The following is a 20,887-nucleotide window of genomic DNA, read 5'->3' on the forward strand; positions in this document are numbered from 1 at the left end:
CGCAGGAGTGGCTTCAGTAACAAGCCTCTGCCAGGTTGATGACGCGTCCAGGTTGCGCCGGATGTTCGTGTGTATTCAGCCCGTGGAAAGATGGCGAATCGGACTGTGAAAGACGCTCATAGTGTGCATGGGACTAACCCTCAGTATTTGGTGGAGAAGATTATCAGGACTCGCATATATGAATCGAAGTATTGGAAAGAAGAATGTTTTGGGTTGACAGGTAAAAACAGAATATGAGACGATGAGCATGCAAGTTAATTAACACAACGACTGTTAGTGATATGGATTGGAGCGTTCGGCTGTCTATAAACGTACCTTTCTGTTCACCCAAATCCTAACAGATTCATGCATATTGAGGAGCGTAATCCTCTATTTTTCATTACATTTTAGTAGTTTTGGTGGTCTATACTCCAAATTAGCCAAATAATAGTAATGTAATAAAAAGGCGCAAAAAACTGCCTAGGTGTAGTTATCGATTAGACCATTTCTTTTACAGGGTAACCCTTTTGAAATAAAAAATAACGAAAGTGGTATAAAGGTGATACATTTATTGGCTAACTAAGATAATCATAGCAAGCTTTCAGAAGCTCAGCTTGAAAAAGGAACTAAAATGTTCTGAAAGCTTGCTATGATTATCTTAGTTAGCCAATAAAGGTATCACCTTTATACCACTTTTGTTATTTTTTATTTCAAAAGGGTTACCCTATAACATTTTGACTGGCTAGCACTGTACATCACCTTTACCATTTCTTTTTAAACAGCTGACTAGTAAATGCATTGATTATCACATCAATTTTTGATATAGGAGCAAAATACTTATGTATGAAGTTATTGTTACTTTTTGAATCAAGGACAAGAAAAGTGCTTACTCCTCTTGCGACCTAATGCCTAACTTACTGTGTGTGAGGTTAATGGGCTACACATGCATGTAACAGTAAAATAAAGTGAGAATGTAATTGCACAGTGCTTATGCTGGTCATACTGGGAAATGGGGAAAAAAATCACTCAGGATATTAATAAATAAAATGTGTAAAACGCAGAAACAGGCAGCTTATTGTCTCCCTTTAAATCATCTCACAAGGTGGCTATATCCGATTGTATGGAGTGGTTTTTAAATAATTGAAACTGGGCACAATTTGGCCACTCATTCTGGGCCAAATGGGGCCAACATGATCATTGGGGTATATGATGACCTGTCAGAGGAGGACTGCATCAATGTGCAGATGCACTCCTTATCCGACAAATATTAGTAAGGCAGGCCATTCAGAGGGCCCCATACACAGGCAGATAAGCTGCTGACTTGGTCTGAAGGGGCCAAGATGCCATTCTTAATCTGCCCATGTATGAGCTACTTTGACACTCCTGATTTTAGGTGGTGGAAGGCGGTAATAGCAAAAGAAAAAAAAAATCTTTGGTATAATACGTTATTACTTTTTTTATTTACTTTTTTTTTTAGAATATATTATGGTGTTATGTAATAAAATAAGGATGATTGAAATAGTTGATTATTGCCCTGTTAATGGTGGAGAAAATACCATACACATTAGATTTGTAACAGCCAATTTCTCTGTGGGCAGCCTATATTAACCTTTGTTGTTATATATTTTATTATAGTAGCATCTAACAAGGGGCTTAGAAATGCCATGGAGCTATACCTAACTCTTTTTTAGTAGTTTAATGTTTTGCTGTGTATCTAATAAAGGCTAATTGCCTGTGCTGGTTTAGCATTTATATCCTGCTTAGCTTATAAAGCACTGAGAATCTTTTGTTAAGTAGTATACTTTATAATTATGTTTGTAGATACCACTTCAATCGGAGAAAACATTTTTGTACACTTATTGCATGTTTTTTTTCAGCTGAGTTGGTGGTTGATAAGGCCATGGAACTTAAATATGTTGGAGGTGTTTATGGTGGAAACATAAAACCAACCCCTTTCCTCTGCTTGACCTTGAAGATGCTACAGATTCAGCCTGAAAAAGACATCATTGTGGAATTCATAAAAAATGAAGACTTCAAGTGAGTGTTGGATCAGCCCAGTGGTCCCAATTTAGAGAGAGAATGCCACATGGTTTATAGCTCATGAAATGGTTTGGGTGGGGGGTCTCCTGTGCCCTGCGCCCTGCACTGAGCCTTAAAGGAACAGTAACACCAAAAAATAAAAGAGCTTTAAAGTAATAAAAATATAATGCACTGTTGCCCTGCGCTGGTAAAACTGGTGTGTTTGCTACAGTAACACTACTATAATTTATATAATAAGCTGCTGTGTAGCCATGGGGGCAGCCATTCAAGCTGGAAAAAAAGGAGAAAAGGCACTGGTTACATAGCAGATAACAGATAAGCTCTGTAGAATACAATAGTGTTTTATCTGTTATCTGCTATGTGCCTGTGCCTTTTCTCCTTTGAATGGCTGCCCCCATGGCTTCACAGCAGCTTATTTATATAAATTATAGTAGACTTTCTGAAGTAAACACACAACTTTTACCAGTGCAGGGCAGCAGCACATTATATTTTAGTTACTTTTATACACTTTCATTTTGGTGTTACTGTTCCTTTAAGCTAAGGAAACATATAACAAATGATAACATTTTACTGTCAGAATTTAGTACCTTCTACTTTTTTTCCTGCAGGTATGTGCGAACCTTGGGTGCCCTGTACATGCGGTTAACCGGCACTGCCACTGACTGCTACAAATACTTGGAGCCTCTTTATAATGATTACAGAAAAGTTAAAGTCCAAAACAGGAATGGAGGTAAATCCCTAAACTATTCTTGGTCCTGGCTTCCCTGGGATTGATGTGCTGTATATATTGTAATGAGAAAATTCTGTTCTTTCACCACAGAATTTGAACTGATGCACGTGGATGAGTTCATAGATCAGCTACTACATGAGGAGCGTGTCTGTGATGTCATATTACCACGGTTACAGGTACAGACACTTCTTTGTCAGGAGTGCTGGGACTTTTGCATATTGTGTTTTCATAAAATGAACTTTTATTTTTTTTTTTTTACCATTTTAGTTTATTGTTTAACTTATATGTGTGTTCCTTAGAAACGCTTTGTTCTGGAAGAAACAGAACAGTTAGATCCAAGAGTCAGTGCACTGGAAGAAGACATGGATGATGTGGAGTCCAGTGAAGAGGAAGAGGATGAGGATGAAAAGGTTTGAACAGTGATTTAAGTTTGACATTAACAAAGTGCTAATGTTTTGTGTGAATTCCTTGTCTTGGGTGATAGTTCCCTGTCTGTGATATAAGCAATGTCGATTCCATTGTCTATTTTCTAATGGAATTAAGACAAGATAAATGCAATGTCTGGTTGTATAAAATTAAGACAATATGTTTCCTGGAAATGTGATATTGCGGTGGCTTTCTCAATAGTATTAATATTTAACTGGCATGTAATTGATGACATCAGTTTGCTTATTAATTTGTAGAAAGGAGGCTAGATATGTGGTTATACTAATGGAATGTTTGAATAGTCTGTATTTATTAGCATCCAATACATTTATTAAAAACACATTTTTTGGATTCGAAAAAGGTAAATATGTGTCTTTTGTCATGTAGGGTAGAGATCCTTCTCCCGAACATCACAGAAGAAATTATAGAGACCTTGACAGACCACGTAGATCTCCCTCTCCTCGTTACAGAAGAAGCCGTAGTCGTTCACCAAGAAGGTAATATTTTGTGGGCATCATCGAAATGTTATGTTTGTGTGGCAGAATTTGATTTGCTAGGAGGTGGGTGTGCATCAAAGTATGTAAGCCATGGCTCCAGATATATATATTTCATATTGTGAAATAGCCTTATTAGGTGATTTGACCACTTACAGTATGTTAATCCAGTATGTCCTATCATACCTTTGCTGCTTGTATATAACAAAACAGTAAGTGCTACCTAAAGGGGAAATTCATTCCTTTAAATATACTTTTAATGTTATAGATATACCTATACCTATTCTATGCAAAGTTGCATTTTGTATTAGATTTTCATTTTGTTATATAATTATTAGGCTTCCTATTCTTCTTCAGCAACTGGATGACAGAAAACAGAAAATTGACTGGATGGCTGTAAGCCTTCAGTTGAATAGTTATTCCTAGTTTTGTATTGTTTATTACTATGTTGGCCCTCTACTATTCATATTTCTGGCTTCTTTTTTATCATTAATTTTTTTATTGTTTTATAGCAATCATTACAATATTTCACGTGTTAAACAGAAAATTGCATTCTTTTTTTGTTCTTTACAATAATTTAAAGATATGAAGTAACTTCTAAATATTACAGATTGCAAAGACATTTTCCATCAATTGGTAACAGTGTAAATATATTTCCATACACATATAAAACCTAATGTGTTACTCAGTTTCAGAAAAGAACTGGGGAAACAAGGGGGTAATTAGTAACCGAGGGGTATGGTATTGGCCATATATCGCTTCAATAACATTTCACTACAGTCAGGTAGATAATATCGAAGTGGAGAGCAATCTTCCAAACCTATAGTCAATCCACGGTTGCCAAGTTTTAAGGAACAGTGGGTATTTATCTAGGGCAATACTGGTTAACTTCTCATTTACAAATATCCAATCGATCTTAGGTTTAAGTAGATTATAGTTAATAGCAGGGGACTTCCAGGACCTCGCCAATACTTGCTTTGCGGCTAAAAATATCTGGTTGATTAATTTCTGCTGTGTCCTGGTCACCCCTTGTACTGGCGCTCCCAATAATGCTTCATATGGGTTTTTTTGTACATTCACATTTAAGACCGCAAATATCATATTATATACCCGTATCCAGTATCTAATTGCTTTCGGGCATGTCCACCAAATATGGCCCATAGTACCTGGTGTGCAGCACCCTCTAAAGCAGTTTTCGTTAGTGTTGGGATAAATATGCGCAAGTTTCTTAGGAGTGAGGTACCATCTAAAAAGGACTTTATAACCTGCTTCCAGTAGAATTGTATTATTTGAACTATTCCGTGTATTGTCCCATATTTTCTTCCAGTCAGATTCTCCTAAGGTTTTGTTTAGTTCTTTACTCCATGACTTGATATATTGAAGGTTTAATATGTCTTTAGGAGAATTTATATATTGATATATAATCGTAATAGCTTTCAAGGGGGAAATACCATCTAGACACCATTTCTCAAAAAAAGTTTGTTTTGTAGATCGGTTAGTGTTTTGTTTCCAACATTGTGATACAAAATGAAGGATCTGAGATGCCCGAAAGTATTCCGAATTTGGGAGCTTATAGTTTTCTTTTAGATAATCAATTGTGAAGGGGCCTCTCACTGTAAGCAGGTTCCCAACTCTCCCCAAATTCTGGTCCCTCCACCATTGAAATGCGCGTATTTGCTGGCCTGGTATGAATTGCGGGTGTTTAAATATCGGCAATACCGGAGTGTGGGGCGATTGCAAGTTATATAGGGCTGCATAGGTGTCCCAAATTACCAGTGTGTGTCTCAACGTAGGGCTATTGATAATTGGTCTGTGTTTCCTTTGCGTCCAAAGCAGGGACTCTGCTGTATAAGGTGCTGCCATACTGTTTTCCAGGTACACCCATAGAGGAGAGATATTATTGATATGTAAAAAGGGAATATGTGTCAATTGAGCTGCTATATAATATTTCCAAAGATTTGGAAGACCCAGACCTCCATCCCTTTTGGACCTCTGTAGTATATTGACCCGTATTCTAGGGGGTTTTTTAGCCCAAATAAATGCAGAGAGGTTAGCTTCTAGTTTTTTAAGGTCTATACGTTTGAGCGGAATAGGGAGCACTCTAAATAGATACAAAAGTTTAGGAAGTAACACCATCTTTATTGCCGTTATTCTACCTATCCATGATATATGATATTTGCCCCAATCCTCCAAGAGTTTACTTATTTTACTATATACCTTGGGGTAATTAGCCTGATATAATTGTTCAAAGGTTTTAGTCAACTGAATTCCTAAAACCGTTATATGATTTTTATTCCACTGAAATTCGAAGTTAAGGGATAACAGTTTTGTTAATTCGTGTGGTAGATTGATACTTAATGCCTCCGTTTTGGTGTGGTTTATCGTGAGACCTGAAATGACGCCAAAGTTTTGTAATGTCAAGTATAAATTAGGTAATGATAGTAGTGGCCGGGTGATAAATAACGTAATATCGTCAGCGAACATATTGAGTTTGTGATGTTGGTCGTCTTGGTTACAGCCACAAATATCCTGATTGTTCCGTATTGCTATGGCCAAGGGTTCTAGTGCTAGATCAAAGAGTAATGGGGATAGAGGGCACCCCTGTCGTGTGCCTCTCTTGATAGTGAACGGGGGGGATGTATATGAACCGATATGGATCTTAGCTGTAGGATCGTCATATAACGTTTGTATCCATCTCATAAAATTTGCACCCACTCCCCATTTTTGCAGCGTATATTTTAAATAAGGCCAAGCTAGGGAATCAAATGCTTTTTTGACATCTAATTTCAGAAGCAGTGATGGAGTTTTGGTTTTGTTGGCCCAAGCCGTAAGGAGAATTAATCTCCTGATAGCGTCCGTTGCCTGTCTCCCTCGAACAAATCCTACCTGATCCCTTTGGATCAATTTTGGTAAGATTACGCTTAGACGGTTTGCTAACACTTTAGCCAGTATCTTAACGTCTAAGTTTAGAATCGAAATTGGGCGATAATTTTTACATTCTGTCAAATCTGTATCTGGCTTAGGGATAGGTATTATTGATGCCATTAGTGTTTGGGCTTGAAACTTATCACCTGTCAGGAGGTGGTTAAACATCTTTGTCAGATGTGGAATAAGAATATGGGAAAATTTCTTATAGTAGAGGGCCGGAAAGCCATCAGGGCCAGGCGTTTTAGGGAGTTTAAGAAACTTAATTGCTATACCCACTTCTTCCTCTGTTATTATAGCATCGAGAATTTGATGTTGTGGTAAAGTAAGGGTTGGTAGATTAATGTCTCGAAAAAAAGCTTCATATTTGGTTTTTGCAGGCGGAGGAGGTGCTTTATAGAGTTCTTTATAAAAATTATAAAATTCCTGTGTTATAGTATGAAGCGTAGTAGTGGTGAATCCATTTTTAGTTTTTATTTTGTTAATTGGGGTATAATCTAATCTCTTATTAAGCTTCCTAGCCAGAAGCCTACTAGGTTTATTGGTATAGTAATATAGCTTTTGTTGGGTCCATTTCCAAGCTTTCTCTGTTTTGTGTGTGAGTAACAAATCTAGCTTAGTCCGGATTAAATCTATGGAGCCACGGAGGTCTACCATGGGGTTGTCAATTTGTTGATATACCAGGTCATTTAACTGTGTTGTGGCCTGGCGTATTTCTAAGTTACGTGCCTTTTTCCTCTGTGCTCCACACTGAATTAGGAGGCCCCGGATTACCGCCTTATGAGCTTCCCATAGTGTGGCGTAAGAGGTAACTGAATTGATATTTTCCTGAAAGTATGTTTTCAAGGAGGTTTCAATCTGGGCATATAGCTCCGGAATTTTTAATATAGATTCGTTCATTCGCCACCGCCCTCTAGAATTTGATAAATGGAGGGATGCAATTGTATATAATATTGGCGAGTGGTCAGACCATGGGGTGTTCAGGATTCTGGAAGTCTGAGATGCTTCTATCAACCCCTGTGACACCCAAATGTGATCTATCCTGGTATATACTTTATGAGCCGCAGAGTAGTGGGAGTATTGTCTAATTGCTGGATGTAATTCTCTCCAGATATCTACCCACCCTTCAGAAGTGCATAAGTTTTTTATTTTCACTCCCTCTGGTGAGATATGAGAGGGGCTATTAGTACTTTGCAAAGAGATAGTCTGTCTGTCCCAATATCTATCTAAAACACTGTTTGTATCTCCACCAATAATTAACTGGCCTTCTGCCCAGTGGGATAAGTGGCTTATTAGCGTTTCAAAAAATAACACTTGATTAGTGTTGGGGGCATAATAGGAAACCAGGGTTAAAGTTTGGTCCTCCATCAATATTTTCAATGTTAAGTATCTACCATTCGAATCTCTATAGACCTCCAAAACTTGCAGTTGTAACCCGGCTTTAATACAGATTGCCACCCCTTTAGTTTTGTTAGAGCTATTGGCCATAAAAATAGTAGGGTAGGCCTTATGTAGAAATTTAGGATAAGATGTTACTGAAAAATGGGTTTCTTGGAGAAGAAGTATATCTATCTGGAGAGAACTATAATATTGAAAAGCTTTTCTCCGTTTTGTCGGGGAATTAAATCCCTGTACATTATGAGACAAGATTTTCAAACCCATTTTGATTCTCTAAGTACAGATATACAATAGCAATCGAAAGGAATACTGTAGTGAAGGTAGAATAAATCGCTTCATTATCATATAAATCTTGCATTAAATACTCCTCGGGGAAATAAACCTTAACAATAAGAAAAACATAGAAACACATTGTAACCAAATCTACAGAAAACTTGAGTAGTGACTAAGTTCACTTCACTTAGTGCAATATATCAAATACTAAAACTAGATTTCGCCTCGTATCTCCCTCAAATATTCAGGGGAGGTTGAGGCAAAAACTTTCCTTGGGGGTCAGCAAGGTAATCCCATGGAGGGTCTCCCCAATATTGCAGCAGTTCTTTGCGGGTAAGTTACAGTAGCTGCGAATTTAGTCCCCGTAAAAAAAAAAAAAAAAAAAAAAAATGGGGGATAAACACTGATTAAGATATTCAGTACCGCTGGCAGTACGTTAGCGGTCCGACATAACTATCGTTGTAAGGAGTCCAAGATGGACAAATAAAAAGTGGAGAAGGTAAAAAGAGGAAGAAAGAAGAAAAAAAAAAAAAAAAAAAAAAAAGGGGGGGGGGGGGAAGGGGGGTGTAGAATAAGCTTTACGGGGGTCTCTTCAAGCTGTAAACAAAATTTTGTAAATCCTCTGGAGTGGACTTTCAGAATCGAGTCGAGTCTGTTTGTAGGCCTGTGGGTGCTGGCTGTTGCTAGAAGTTGCAGAGCCATAGGAAGTATGGTGATCCTTCATCCTTACTGATATTAATGGTCCGATTTTGTAAAACTGGCTGTTGCTAAGAGTTGCAGGGCCATAGCAATTACTGTGATCTCTCGTCTTAATTAATAGGAGTAATCCGATTTTGCGAACCCTGTACTCTTTCCCAAATGGGGTCTATTCGGCGAGATTTAGGTGGCTGACGGGGACTTTCATTTGAAGGTGTGTGAAGGCCCAGTTTAGAGAGAAGCTCTAAACCAGCTTGTACAGTGGAGATCTGTTGTGGATGGCTATTATACAAGAAGGCCAATTTCACCGGGAACAGCCAACGATACCTTATCCTGTGCTGTTGAAGGATTTTAGTGATCGGTGCTAGGGCCTTCCGCTTTTGAAGCGTGATTGGGGCCAGATCGGTATAAATTTGAAATAAAGTACCTTGATATTCCAGGCGGTCCTTCTGTCTCGCGGCCTGTAATGTTGCAACTTGTGTCTGGTGGTAATGTAATCGAAGGATTATATCTCGCGGCGGGTCCCCTTCCCGCATGGGTCGCAGAGCCCGGTGTATCCGATCACATTCTAGACGTTCCGGTGGTAGATTTGGGAGTAAAGAAGTAAAAATAGATTCCACTGCTGCCGGTAAGTCAGTAACCGTCTCGGGAATCCCCCGAATGCGTAGGTTGTTGCGTCGGGATCTATTATCTGCATCCTCAATCTTGTCCCATACCTCGCGTAGTTGCATCTGCAGGTCCAGTATATCATTCTCGTGAGCATCGAGGACTGTGGTAATGTCATCTACTTTATGTTCTATCGCGTCTGTTCTTTGCCCCAGCTCATGGAGTTGTTTCGTGATGTCTGCAGTAATAGTCGCAGCGGTTGAGGCTAACTCTTGCTGCAACATTGTTTTAAATTTGTCCAGTAACACAGACTCCTCTACGGGAGCTTGTGACTCTGAGGTGGAAAGAAGTGGCTGCGAGTCCGCTTCTAGCCATGAGTCTGCTTGGGAGGCCATTGGTGAGGGTTCTACCACTTGTGGCCTAGCCAGGTATGACGCAACGCTCCGTGTAGTTCGGAGCGGGGAGGCGTTAGACCCTTTTTTCTCCCTTTTCCGTCTTTTATGTGCCATCCAGAGGTCGTCTAAGGTATCTGGTTCTTATGTGTGCCGTTATTATACCCGAAAAGTCATCTGCGCGGTGATTGCTTGGGGATTAATCTCCTCCACGGTAAGAGCGCAATCAAGATGCGGCCATCTTAGATCGCGGCTCACTAGCGCCCCCCATATTTCTGGCTTCTTATCTGCTTCCATGTTGAGTGTAATATTGCTGGTTATTGATCCCTGGCTAAATATAATTTGTAATATTGAAGCATCTACCTCATAATGTTATTTAGTTCTGGGAATGGTTATCCAAATAATGTATAGAAAACTGTTTCAGGTGTTTATAAGTTTTAGACTTGAACTGACCTGAGCCTATATTTTTGTTTTTTCTTATTTCAGACGCAGTCGCTCTCCTAAAAGGAGAAGGTAAGTTTGTGACACATTTAATAGTCTCTTTATTTACCCTGTTTTAGATTTTTTAATAGAAAAATAGACTGGCTTGTGTAATGAATTCAGCATTTCAGGGGGTGTTTAATCCACTGGAAGGTGGCTTAAGGTCCCAATACACGGGCAGATCCGCTCGCTTGGCGATGTCTTGGTGGATCTTCTCCTGATATCGCCACATATGGTTGGGCAACATGGGGAGAATCCAGGATGGGCATAGGAAAAGTCGGTCTGGGGACCGCATCAACAAACCGATGTGGTCCCCGATCCAACTTGGTTTTCTAACCTGCACGATCGAGATCTGCCCGGTTTCAGGCCAGATATCGGTCAGGCAGGCCCGTTGGTAGTGACCATGCACGGGCAGATTAGCTGCCGGGAGCGGTCCAATCGTTCGGTCCGAAAATTTCGTGACTTTCGGATCGCCAATATGATATTATCGTGACTAATAAGATTTTTTTCGTAAGCATTTTTGTGATATTTGCGATCTTCAGAAATTTTTGTTTCCAATCCGAATTTTTCCCATTCGGGATTCAGTTTTCATAAATATGCCCCTAAATATTTACTTAACTGGTGGCAGCAGAGAGTTCTGATCTCTGGATTGCTAGATTACTAAACAGCTATTGGTAAACAAGTTGCTGATTAAAATAGAATCATTGTGAGATGTAACTACTTTCATGAGTCTCTACATAGTACTACTTGGTCTCAGTCTCTTCTCAAGTACTAGGTGGTGCCACATAGTATCCATTTTGGGTAAGAAGTGCAGGGTTTTTTTTTTTTTGTGTTTGTTAGTTCACCACCTTTTTGTTTGCTTTCATAGTCCTTCTCCACCTCGTCGGGAAAGACATAGGAGCAAAAGCCCAAGGCGTCATCGGAGTAGGTCTAGAGAGAGACGACACCGATCCAAATCCAAATCTCCAGGTATGATTCCTCAGAAACTGAATGTTTAAGGAATATGATGGAAAAAATACGCTTATTTTCCAATTTTTTTTTTTCTCCAAATAGGACATCATCGAAGTCACAGGCACAGAAGTCACTCCAAGTCACCTGAGAGGTAAGCTCCATACATGCTGTGAGAGATGCAAGGAACAAGAACACTGTTTGGTCTATTTTGGTGTAAAATTTAAGATAGTTAGTACCAGGAAAAATGCCTGGTTTTGCAGCCAAGTAGTGCTGTGTTCTTGTTAGTGGGTTAGGAAAAGCTGGATAAATGAGATGTAAATGGGGAGGGTGAGTAGGATAGGTCCTCCATTCTGTACTCAAGTCTTTTCAGTTGGGAGCTGCCTCATTAGGCTGCAGGGGAGCAGCAAATAAAAGAACATTGGGATTACACAGCATAGGTTGAAAGGTTGACTCACAGAAAGGGCTTCACTCTGAGAGCAGGAAGGTTTCCTGTCTGTGTTGGCGTTGGTTGCCTGTGAAAGGTCTCTCAGAGCAGGGCACAGGGCAGCAAGGCTTGCCTGCCTGTGAGAAACTCCCAGAGGGGCTGGGGGTGATTCCTGCCACTGCAAGGAGCAGAGAGGGCATTTGTGACCAAGGGAAGGGTCACTCAGAGAAAAGGTCTCTCAGAGCAGGGCACATGGCACAAAGGTTGCTTGTCTGTGCAAGGAACTCCCAGAGGGGCTGGGGGTGCTGCCTACCACTGCAAGGAGTAGAGAGAGCCGTGACCATGTGTATGCGTGACAAAACAACAAGGCCTAATGAGAAGCCAAAATGTGTCAGAGGCTGGCGAGCTGGTATCCCAGGAGGGGAGAGACAGCAGGGCTGGGTGAGTAGCCTGAGTGTTCTTGTGTATTAGAGTCACTGTGGATTGTGAGAAGCCCGGGACAAGGTTCCAGAGTCTGAGAGTTACCCTGGAAGGTGCTGATGAACTTTGACCTGTATTTTTTTTTTTTTGCCTCATGAAATGGAGTCCCTGTCTCTATGCTTCTGATCCTCTGCTACCCTGCTTACCATTGCTAATTCCCCCCAAAAAATTACGTGTACAGGCAGATAGCATGTCACAATGTATATAAACATTCTAAAATAACTGATGTCTTCTGAGAAAACCCATAAGACGAATATCTTCCTTGAGCAACTATAAGCCATCCAGGTTAAATCCTAAATATAACAAACATTCACATAGATTAAGTTTGATATCTTTGTTTTAAGCTGGGCTGCTATTAGTCAGACACTGGTCTTGTGGGCTTTAAACTATTACATTCCAAATAAAATATGTTTTTAAAGGGATCTGGTAAAATAATCAGGTTATTTTCAAGTGATTGTGATATACAGAATACCAGAAGAATGTCTGTACAGGTATGGGATCCCTTATCCTGAAACCCTTTATCCAGAAAGCTCTGAATTACGGAAAGCCCTATCTCCCATAGACTCCATTTTAATCAAATAATTCAGAATTTTTCTCTGTAGTAACAAAACAGTACCTTGTAATTAATCCAATCTAAGATATAAATAATCCTTATTATTTACAAATGTTTGTTGTTGTTGTTGATGCAAAACAACCCTATTGGGCTTAATTAATTTTTTTGTGATTTTTAAGTAGACTTAAGGTATGGAGATCCAAATTCCGGAAAGACCTCTTATCCGGAATACCCTTGGTCCCGAGCATTCTGGATAACTGGTCTTATACCTGTATAAATATTTTTTGAAGTACAAATGTAATGCATAAAGTTATTTTTCTTTTTAGGTCAAAGAAAAGTCATAAGAAGAGCAGAAGAGGGAATGAGTAACAAAAAAATCATGTACTTCTTACAGTCAAGAACTTTTTTGTATATAATTCAAGGATTTGTAGCTTTTGGAACCATGAACAATTCTGGAATGCTATTAAATGATTGGTCTTTTGATTGCTTTTATTTTTTTTTTTTAATAAATTGCTCATTGTTAGTCTATTTAATGTTGTAGGCTTTTATATCAATATATTATGATTTTCGTGTACCACTTAGCCTATCACAACATACCACCACTTTCAAGTAATTGCTGGAAAGACTTAAGGCAAATGCCCAGATGCTTGCTGAAAATAGCGCCATACGCTTCTACCTGTGCCTGCACCCGAATGAATGGAATACGCTCGGGTTCAGGCACGTGTAGCCTATATCCGCCGAAGATACGAAGTCTCGCGTTTTTTTGGCAGATATCGGCTTCATGTGCCTGCTCCTGAGCGTATTCCATTCATTCAGATGCAGGCACAGGTAGGAGGCGGATGGCGCTATTTTCGGAAAGGGATTTTAAGCTTGCCGTAAATATATGCCAGACTCCTCGTCTGACATTAGAATAAGAATCACTGGGAGGTACATTATGCACCATCTGTAGCCTGCTCCACTCTGAATGGACCCTTTTTATAAAACATGTGATGCATGTGGCTAGCTTTGGTCAACACAGTGAAAGCCTGGAAACAAGCAAGAAGATGGCAGTTGAGCACTGTGGAGAAAGTACTCTGGGTCAGTGCAAGTTTTAACAAAGACGTGCTAGCCTTGGGCTTTTTAGATTAGTATTTCATAATGGCACCCCCTACAAGTAATTATTTTCCTTTAGGGCTCTGGTACACGGGGAGATTAGTCGCCCGCGGCAAAACTCCCTGCTCGCGGGCGACTAATCTCCCCGAGTTGCCTTCCCACCGGCGAACATGTAAGTCGCCGGCAGGATGGCAGACGCGGCGGCGCGATTTTCGGCGATTTCCCAAAATCGCCCCGCCGCGTCTGCCATCCTGCCGGCGACTTACATGTTCGCCGGTGGGAAGGCAACTCGGGGAGATTAGTCGCCCGCGAGCAGGGAGTTTTGCCGCGGGCGACTAATCTCCCAGTGTACCAGAGCCCTTAAGCTGTTTTATATGCTGGCAATTATAATAACAAAATATCAACACCAGTGTTTCTCACTTTTATCCAATTCATTTTTTTGTTAGTCCTTTTAAAACACGCCTGCTAGCTGCTGGATGACTGCGCAAGTACAGACTGTTGAATACACTGGGGGGCTTGTTTGGCTCATTTCCATGACCCACAAATATTTCCTTGTGCCTTTTTTTCCCCTACTTAAAAGGATGACTTTTCATCTATAAGGAAATAATAGCATACAGTTAAATTAATCACTCTTTAACTGCACATATCACCCTCTAATTTTTCTCCCACCAGAGGTGCAGACTAATAGAGACTGCACTCTGGTTGGGACCTGGAGCTCCTCTGGGTGTAGGCTGCCTGGTGCTGGAAAGTGCTATTTTTTTTTGTCAACAAAAGCTATTGTTTCCCCCCACCGGTGTGTAAGCTCTATTAGCCTGCACCTCTGGTGGGAGTAGCAGTTTGAGGGTGATAGGTGGGTGCCCTTTAGTCCAAGTTTTAGTTTTGCATGACATGAAAGACATTTGGTGACAGATGACTTTCAGAAAACATGCAAGGCCACAGGCTTCTTGTTTCCCCTCACTGACACCATCACAGTTCAAACAGGTTTCCAGGGGGGGGTGTGTGTAAACTGACCTCCCATGCAACTCTTGTCTTAAAGGAACAGTAACACCAAAAAATGAAAGAGCTTTAAAGTAATAAAAATATAATGCACTGTTGCCCTGCACTGGTAAAACTGGTGTGTTTGCTACAGTAACACTACTATAATTTATATAATAAGCTGCTGTGTAGCCACGGGGGCAGCCATTCAAGCTGGAAAAAAGGCACAGGTTACATAGCAGATAACAGATAAGTTCTGTAGAATACAATGGTGTTTTATCTGTTATCTGCTATGTGCCTTTTCTCCTTTGAATGGCTGCCTCCATGGCTACACAGCAGCTTATTTATATAAATTATAGTAGACTTTCTGAAGTAAACACACAACTTTTACCAGTGCAGGGCAGCAGAACATTATATTTTAGTTACTTTTATACACTTTCATTTTTTGGTGTTACTGTTCCTTTAAGATACTGCAGCAATAAAGTGTGAAAACGGAGTACAAAGGCATTAAGGAGGTTAAAAGACAAAGAGAACGCATAATAGAGGGATAATGGGACAAATGTAAAGATATAATGAATGTGCTAAGACTGGGGATGAACAGAAGGTAAAGGAAAGAGAAAATTAGGAAATAGGTTGGAGAATGTAAGAAGGGTAAAGGGTACTTGAGGGGTAGGACAAAAGGAAAGAAAGAAGTACATGGGAGAATTTTGGATGAGAAGAATATGGAAAAGACAAGCATGGGGAAAAGGGGATTTCTTATTCCTTAACACGTATAAGAACAGCATGAGGAATAATTTCCCGGGTGGGTAGCCTTGTGTACAGAGACGTCCTAAGAGAAACAGATTTAATGGTAAGTAATACAAAATCCCCTTTATCATTCCATGTCTCTGTGGGACACAGGAACCATGGGGACATGACATAAAGCCGCCCCCAAAGCAGGAAGGAAGAAGTGAGGCCTGCCCATTAAACATCTGCAGCCTTCAGAACCTTCCTTTTAAACTGAGCGTGAATTAATGTGCGGAGGACCACACAGCGGCCCTGCACACCTGCTTCGCAAAGGCTTGGTTCATGAAAGCACAGGAGGTGCTGATGCCTCTGGTAGAGTGGGCTGTGATCCAATTCAGAGGGGCCCTGATAATACAGGCTCTGTGAATGGCCTTCCCGATCCACTTGGAAATAATGGCTTTAGTGGCTGGGGAACCCTTGTGGGGCCCTGATGGAAGGATGCAGAGTGCCGAGGAGGAGCGAAACTTATTTGATCTGTAAAGGGCCCTAACTGGGCCCATGGCATGGAGAGCCACCTCCTTGGGGCTGGCTAGGCGGAGGCAGAAGGAAGGTATGGTATCTAGCTTTCATATAAACCAGGTAATCACCATATCAGGCATGAAGGAAGGATTTGTGCAAAGGGACACTCAGGCTGATCCTATATCAATGAACTGTTGGTTAAGTATTCATTCTGAAGGTATAGTTTTTTCTAATGTCACAGGCCTGTATATCTGAACACTATGCACATACTTATTGCAGGTAAAATGTTTAAATAAAAATAAACAACATATCACTGGTAATCTTGTTTTATTAAAAATGAAGAAACCAATTTATCAAATATGTTATACTTTGCAGCTTGGAATTTCATTTTAATAAAAAAGGTTTATTTCATGTTTTTTTTTTTTTTTTTTAAATTTTATTGTTTTGTTACACTTAATGCGATAAAACAGCCTTCTATTGGTACCAAAACAAAAGACGTGTTTTAAAAGATTTTTTGGCCCCTGCTTCAGACTCAAATAATAAAAGACATTTTTAAAAAATTACATTCCTTTCTTTTTTTAAATCATCTTTTTAACTAAAATATATACATTTATAGAGAGCTTGAAGCAGCTGAATGAACAAGGCTAATAAACATTAAGAACTTAATTTCATTAAAAAAATGCTCTCTTTTTGTAATTTTTTTTCTTTTACATTTTATACCTGGATAAAACGCAAAGCTCCCCTTAAAATGGGGCAATGAAATAAAAGAAATTAGCATCACTCAGAGGAATGATTCCAGTAAACGAAAACTGATGTATTTACAAGCGATAAAAATTAAAAGCCCTCACTCCCCTAGGTGCCCCGCAGTCACACAAGGTTTCCACAGGCTCCTGGGCAGTAAAAGGGTTAAATAATCTAATAGTCAAACACATTGATTTAAAACTAGATCCTGTAAAGGCCGAAATATTGTAATGGCATTGATTCATTTCTTCTGCTGTATATAATTTGAATTTAGGTGGGGATGCCCTTGAGATAAGACAGGGAACTGGGGTCCGTTTTGGATCAGTGAGGCAGCTGAAAGACAGAAAAGCAGATATACAATAAATCACTGTGCAGTGTATATCCTCATTCAGTCTAGCCACAAAAACCCACAAATAAATCAGTGTGTGCCACACATCTGAGCAACAGAAAGTACTTTCGTTTTCTGGGCATCATCAAAATAACCCCTAGCAAGCCCACTCTTTCTTCAGTCTATAAATCAAGTTTATTACTGATTTAATCCTTATCTCCAAGAATTAAGAAACTTTGTAAATATGATCAATTCAAACTTCTGTACCATTTCTAAAATAAGTTAGTCTTTGCTATCATCCTCTTAGCGATCTGTCTATTTGATGAAGAAGTCTGAGTGAGTCAGATTCTGATACATCTATTACATCAGTGGGGGACTAGTTTTCTGAATAAAAAAAAATGGAGTATTCAAAATGCATTAAATGTGGCTACAAAGCCACAAGAAAAAACATTATATATAAACTGGTGCAAATGTAAAGCAGCACAGAAATTGATAAAACTGGTAAAACTGCACACTAGATTTACCCCCATACTTACAAATAATGCACTGTGTGTTTGCCTAGGTGCAGCAACAATTACCACACAATTATGTTTATGCTTTTAAACAGGTAACCAGTAAATGCTACCTGGTGATTGGCTGCTATGGGACACCTGCACCTGGACAAGCATAGTGCTTTTTTTTTTTTTTTTTAAATCTACTAACTATGCTGTTTGATGCCAAGTTTATTCCGTTTCAAGTTTATTAAGTGAATAGTTTTGGTGTGAAAATACACACTTCTATCCAGAGCCTTTTCCTAGGAACCTACACCAAAGTTGAGGTCTGGTGTAAGTTAAAAGCTGCAGCTTTATGAAATGTTATTTTATGTACAAATGTAACTTTTAACTTATAGTTAATGAGCTGTAACCAACTACTCTTTTCCAATGGCTATTTGCCAGCCTGGCGAACATAAATTACTGCCCTGTTCATAAATTGCCCTGTGTCTGTTTAAAATACAAATACTTTGGTTTCCATTTTTCTGGCTGAACAATTAGTCTTAGTTTAAAAGACAGTTAATATCAGAAAGAAAATACTACCTGGAGGGTAATATGTCTTGGAATGAAAGCTGGCAGGTCCCTGTGGCAGAAAGTTCTGGGGCAACCTGTAAGGCCACGATGGTGGGAGCAAGGGGAAGTGGGGTGGGGCGGGGTGCTCCCAGGGAGTGGATGGCTTAGCAAAATGTCCTTGGAATCCTTGATCTGTTGGTCAGGAAATGCAAATAAATTAAAACCTAAAAGAAATCACAGTATTTGATATTTTGTATTACAAAGTTGCTTGATATATATATCAAGCAACTTTTATACGACTGCAGCAAAGTTTTGCTACTTCTGATGCATTTCTAACTTATATTATCTAAGATGTTCTCTTACAACTACTTGTTTCTTTATAACTAGCAAGCTTATTCTGCACTATGGCAGACCAAAGGCAGTAGTAACCCTAACCAGCCAGTTAAAAGAGGTCTTGTGCTTTTTGAGGGATTCTGAAAAGTGTTTTTATATACCAGAAACAGAGTGTAATGTAATGTTAGCTGGAATCATTTGGGAAGAATCTTCTGATAAAGTTACATGTAATGCTTTCATACAGAATTTTCTCTACTTCTTTTCTGAAAACAACACAGCATTCAAGTCTTGTTTTATGACAGGGATTCTAGACATAGGTTAAAAGCTATAGTCTCCGAAAGTCAAGGGTCATTAGAAATGACCCTTAACTGGAAATGGTCATTTACATTTAGGCTACTGCCACATGTACCAATTTATATTGCCACACAGAGCGGCTTATTCGCAGGCTGAGAAACTGCTCCTCTACTCCAATCACTGTTCGTTGTGTCTGCGCCCAGTGTGACTGCTTCAGCCTGGGGGCAGACATACAAAGTGGATTTCAGCACAAATATGAATACTCAACGCAGTAAGTCTGGTTGCAGACATAAGAAAGAGCGGAGAAGAGTAGAGGAGCAGTTTCTGTTTCTGTGCCACTGCTATAGCTAGGGGAAAAGATAAGAGTTGTAAAGGAAACCACTGAACCAATAAAATATGAAATCTAAACTCTTACTTAAAATTTTTAACTCTAAACAGAATTATATAAAAGGGGGAATTGTGTGATGACAGCATTTTTTGAAGTATGTTCTGGTTTAGAAGATTTCTTCCCCAATATAAATGTACAGAGGTAAGTATTTGGCACCACCATATGAAGTTCATATTGATATTGGCACGGCAGTCAAGCTTTTTCACTATAAATTTGTGACTAAAATAGATTCTTCAAAATATATGTATATGCCGAGAATAACATGATCATTCTTTCTAGTATATGTATGATACAACATTGGAAAGAGTTATTTGGCTCCAAACAAAGCATATTATTAGAAAGGTTTCTCTTCTTCCAATAGGGCCAGCATTATGTGTGAGCAGAACAAAGAATCACCTTGTATCTTCCTTCTAGGTGTCCCCTACACCTGGATAGCTGTCCTAGGTAAGAACAGTGCTATATGGCAATCTAGCTTGGAGTTATTCACAGCGCCCACTCCATACACATTCAACAGAAACTGCCAACTTCATACACAATTCAGTCTTAAGCTGGCCATACACATATGCGATTGAAAATCATGTGATTTTTGGACCGTGTGTGGCTCCGAATTATTGTCCTGATGATTTTCATACCATGGCGATCTGTTGTTTTTGTCGATTGGCCAGGTTAGAAAATTTTGGTCAGCTAACAAATAATATCTGCAAATGTATTGTGTATCGTGCCATATCCTTGGGGGAAGTCACTTTCCTACAATTGGCGTTTGCAACTATTTCATGTTCAGAACATCCTCCGATTTGTATTTTAAGGGCTTTATCCTACAATTTCAGTCTGAATGTTAGTTTCAGATGGTTGCATTTAAAGGACAAAGAAAGGTTACTAGGGCTGAGTGACGTAGTCAAAATCTCTTATTGTCCCACCCCGCTGACTCAGGCACTGGAGAGTCGCATTACAGCATTTTCAGTGTTACTGCGCATGCTTTTAATTTGAATATCCCTTCCCTTCTCTTTGCAGGGGCGTCACCCTAATCCCAGTTAGCCCACCCCCCAGCCAATAGGAATTGAAGTGTCTTGTTGCTATGACAACACTCAATTACTTTGTGTCATTTACATTTACACAGAGCTGCGGGCAGGATTGGTGCATGCGCAGTAGTGAGCAGTGAGGGAACGGAAGAAGGAATACCTCTTTCAACATGGCGGTGATGGGGCTACTCTTTGGTGAGCCTTAACTATAGTGATCTACCTGTAATCAAAGAGAACTAATAATGGATATAGCGTGTCAATGAACTTCTGTTTTCCTTTAAATGTACAACCGGTATCCGAACGTTCATCGGAAGAAGACTTTAATCTGAATGTGTATGACCACCTTAAGAGTCTGTGCATGGGAGGGCTATGGCTGGCTCCAAAACTAAGCTCCGCACTAGAACAGTTAAAGAATGCAAGAATTGCTTAAGGTAAGAAGAATTCAGGTTGGCAGCTGCACTATATCTCAGTTATTATACATACAATGTAGAATATGTTCTTGAAAAGCATGAGCTTTCTACACATTTTTAGAAATGTACATGTGCAAAAAGCTCCTTAATAATCTATTTATCCACCGAATAG

The 20,887-nt window shown here is 39.6% G+C and overlaps 2 protein-coding genes across 4 annotated transcripts in view; one reads left to right on the plus strand and one right to left on the minus strand.

Moving 5' to 3' along the window:
- The first annotated feature begins 83 nt into the window (after positions 1–83).
- Positions 84–13,375, plus strand: prpf38a (pre-mRNA processing factor 38A). Its single transcript, NM_001017140.2, has 10 exons — positions 84–220; positions 1,857–2,016; positions 2,628–2,749; positions 2,840–2,925; positions 3,049–3,159; positions 3,563–3,672; positions 10,446–10,472; positions 11,308–11,408; positions 11,493–11,541; positions 13,174–13,375. Exons 1-10 carry the CDS (start codon positions 91–93, stop codon positions 13,214–13,216), a joined length of 939 nt encoding a protein of 312 aa, NP_001017140.1. The 5' UTR covers positions 84–90; the 3' UTR covers positions 13,217–13,375.
- Positions 13,376–16,469: 3,094 nt separating this feature from the next.
- Positions 16,470–20,887, minus strand: part of tut4 (terminal uridylyl transferase 4) — a 55,165-nt gene continuing 50,747 nt past the window's right edge. For all 3 annotated transcript variants that reach the window (XM_004914010.4, XM_002931456.5, XM_031900956.1), the window contains 2 exons: positions 18,302–18,463; positions 16,470–17,233 (listed from right to left, as the gene is read on the minus strand). In XM_004914010.4, the coding sequence (XP_004914067.2) occupies positions 17,222–17,233; positions 18,302–18,463 (174 nt within the window). In that variant the 3' untranslated portion in view covers positions 16,470–17,221. The remainder of the gene's footprint in view (positions 17,234–18,301; positions 18,464–20,887) is intronic.

The sequence above is a fragment of the Xenopus tropicalis genome, chromosome 4 (genome assembly GCF_000004195.4).
Source record: "Xenopus tropicalis strain Nigerian chromosome 4, UCB_Xtro_10.0, whole genome shotgun sequence".
In the NCBI taxonomy this organism is placed as follows: Eukaryota; Metazoa; Chordata; class Amphibia; order Anura; family Pipidae; genus Xenopus; species Xenopus tropicalis.

Excerpts from the sequence above, each read along its gene's own strand:
- prpf38a (NM_001017140.2), top strand. The coding sequence starts at position 91 with ATGGCGAATCGGACTGTGAAAGACGCTCATAGTGTGCATGGGACTAAC. Across the intron at positions 2,017-2,627 it reads ATAAAAAATGAAGACTTCAA|GTATGTGCGAACCTTGGGTG; the intron begins GTGAGTGTTGGA and ends TTTTTCCTGCAG. Across the intron at positions 11,409-11,492 it reads ATCCAAATCCAAATCTCCAG|GACATCATCGAAGTCACAGG; the intron begins GTATGATTCCTC and ends TTCTCCAAATAG.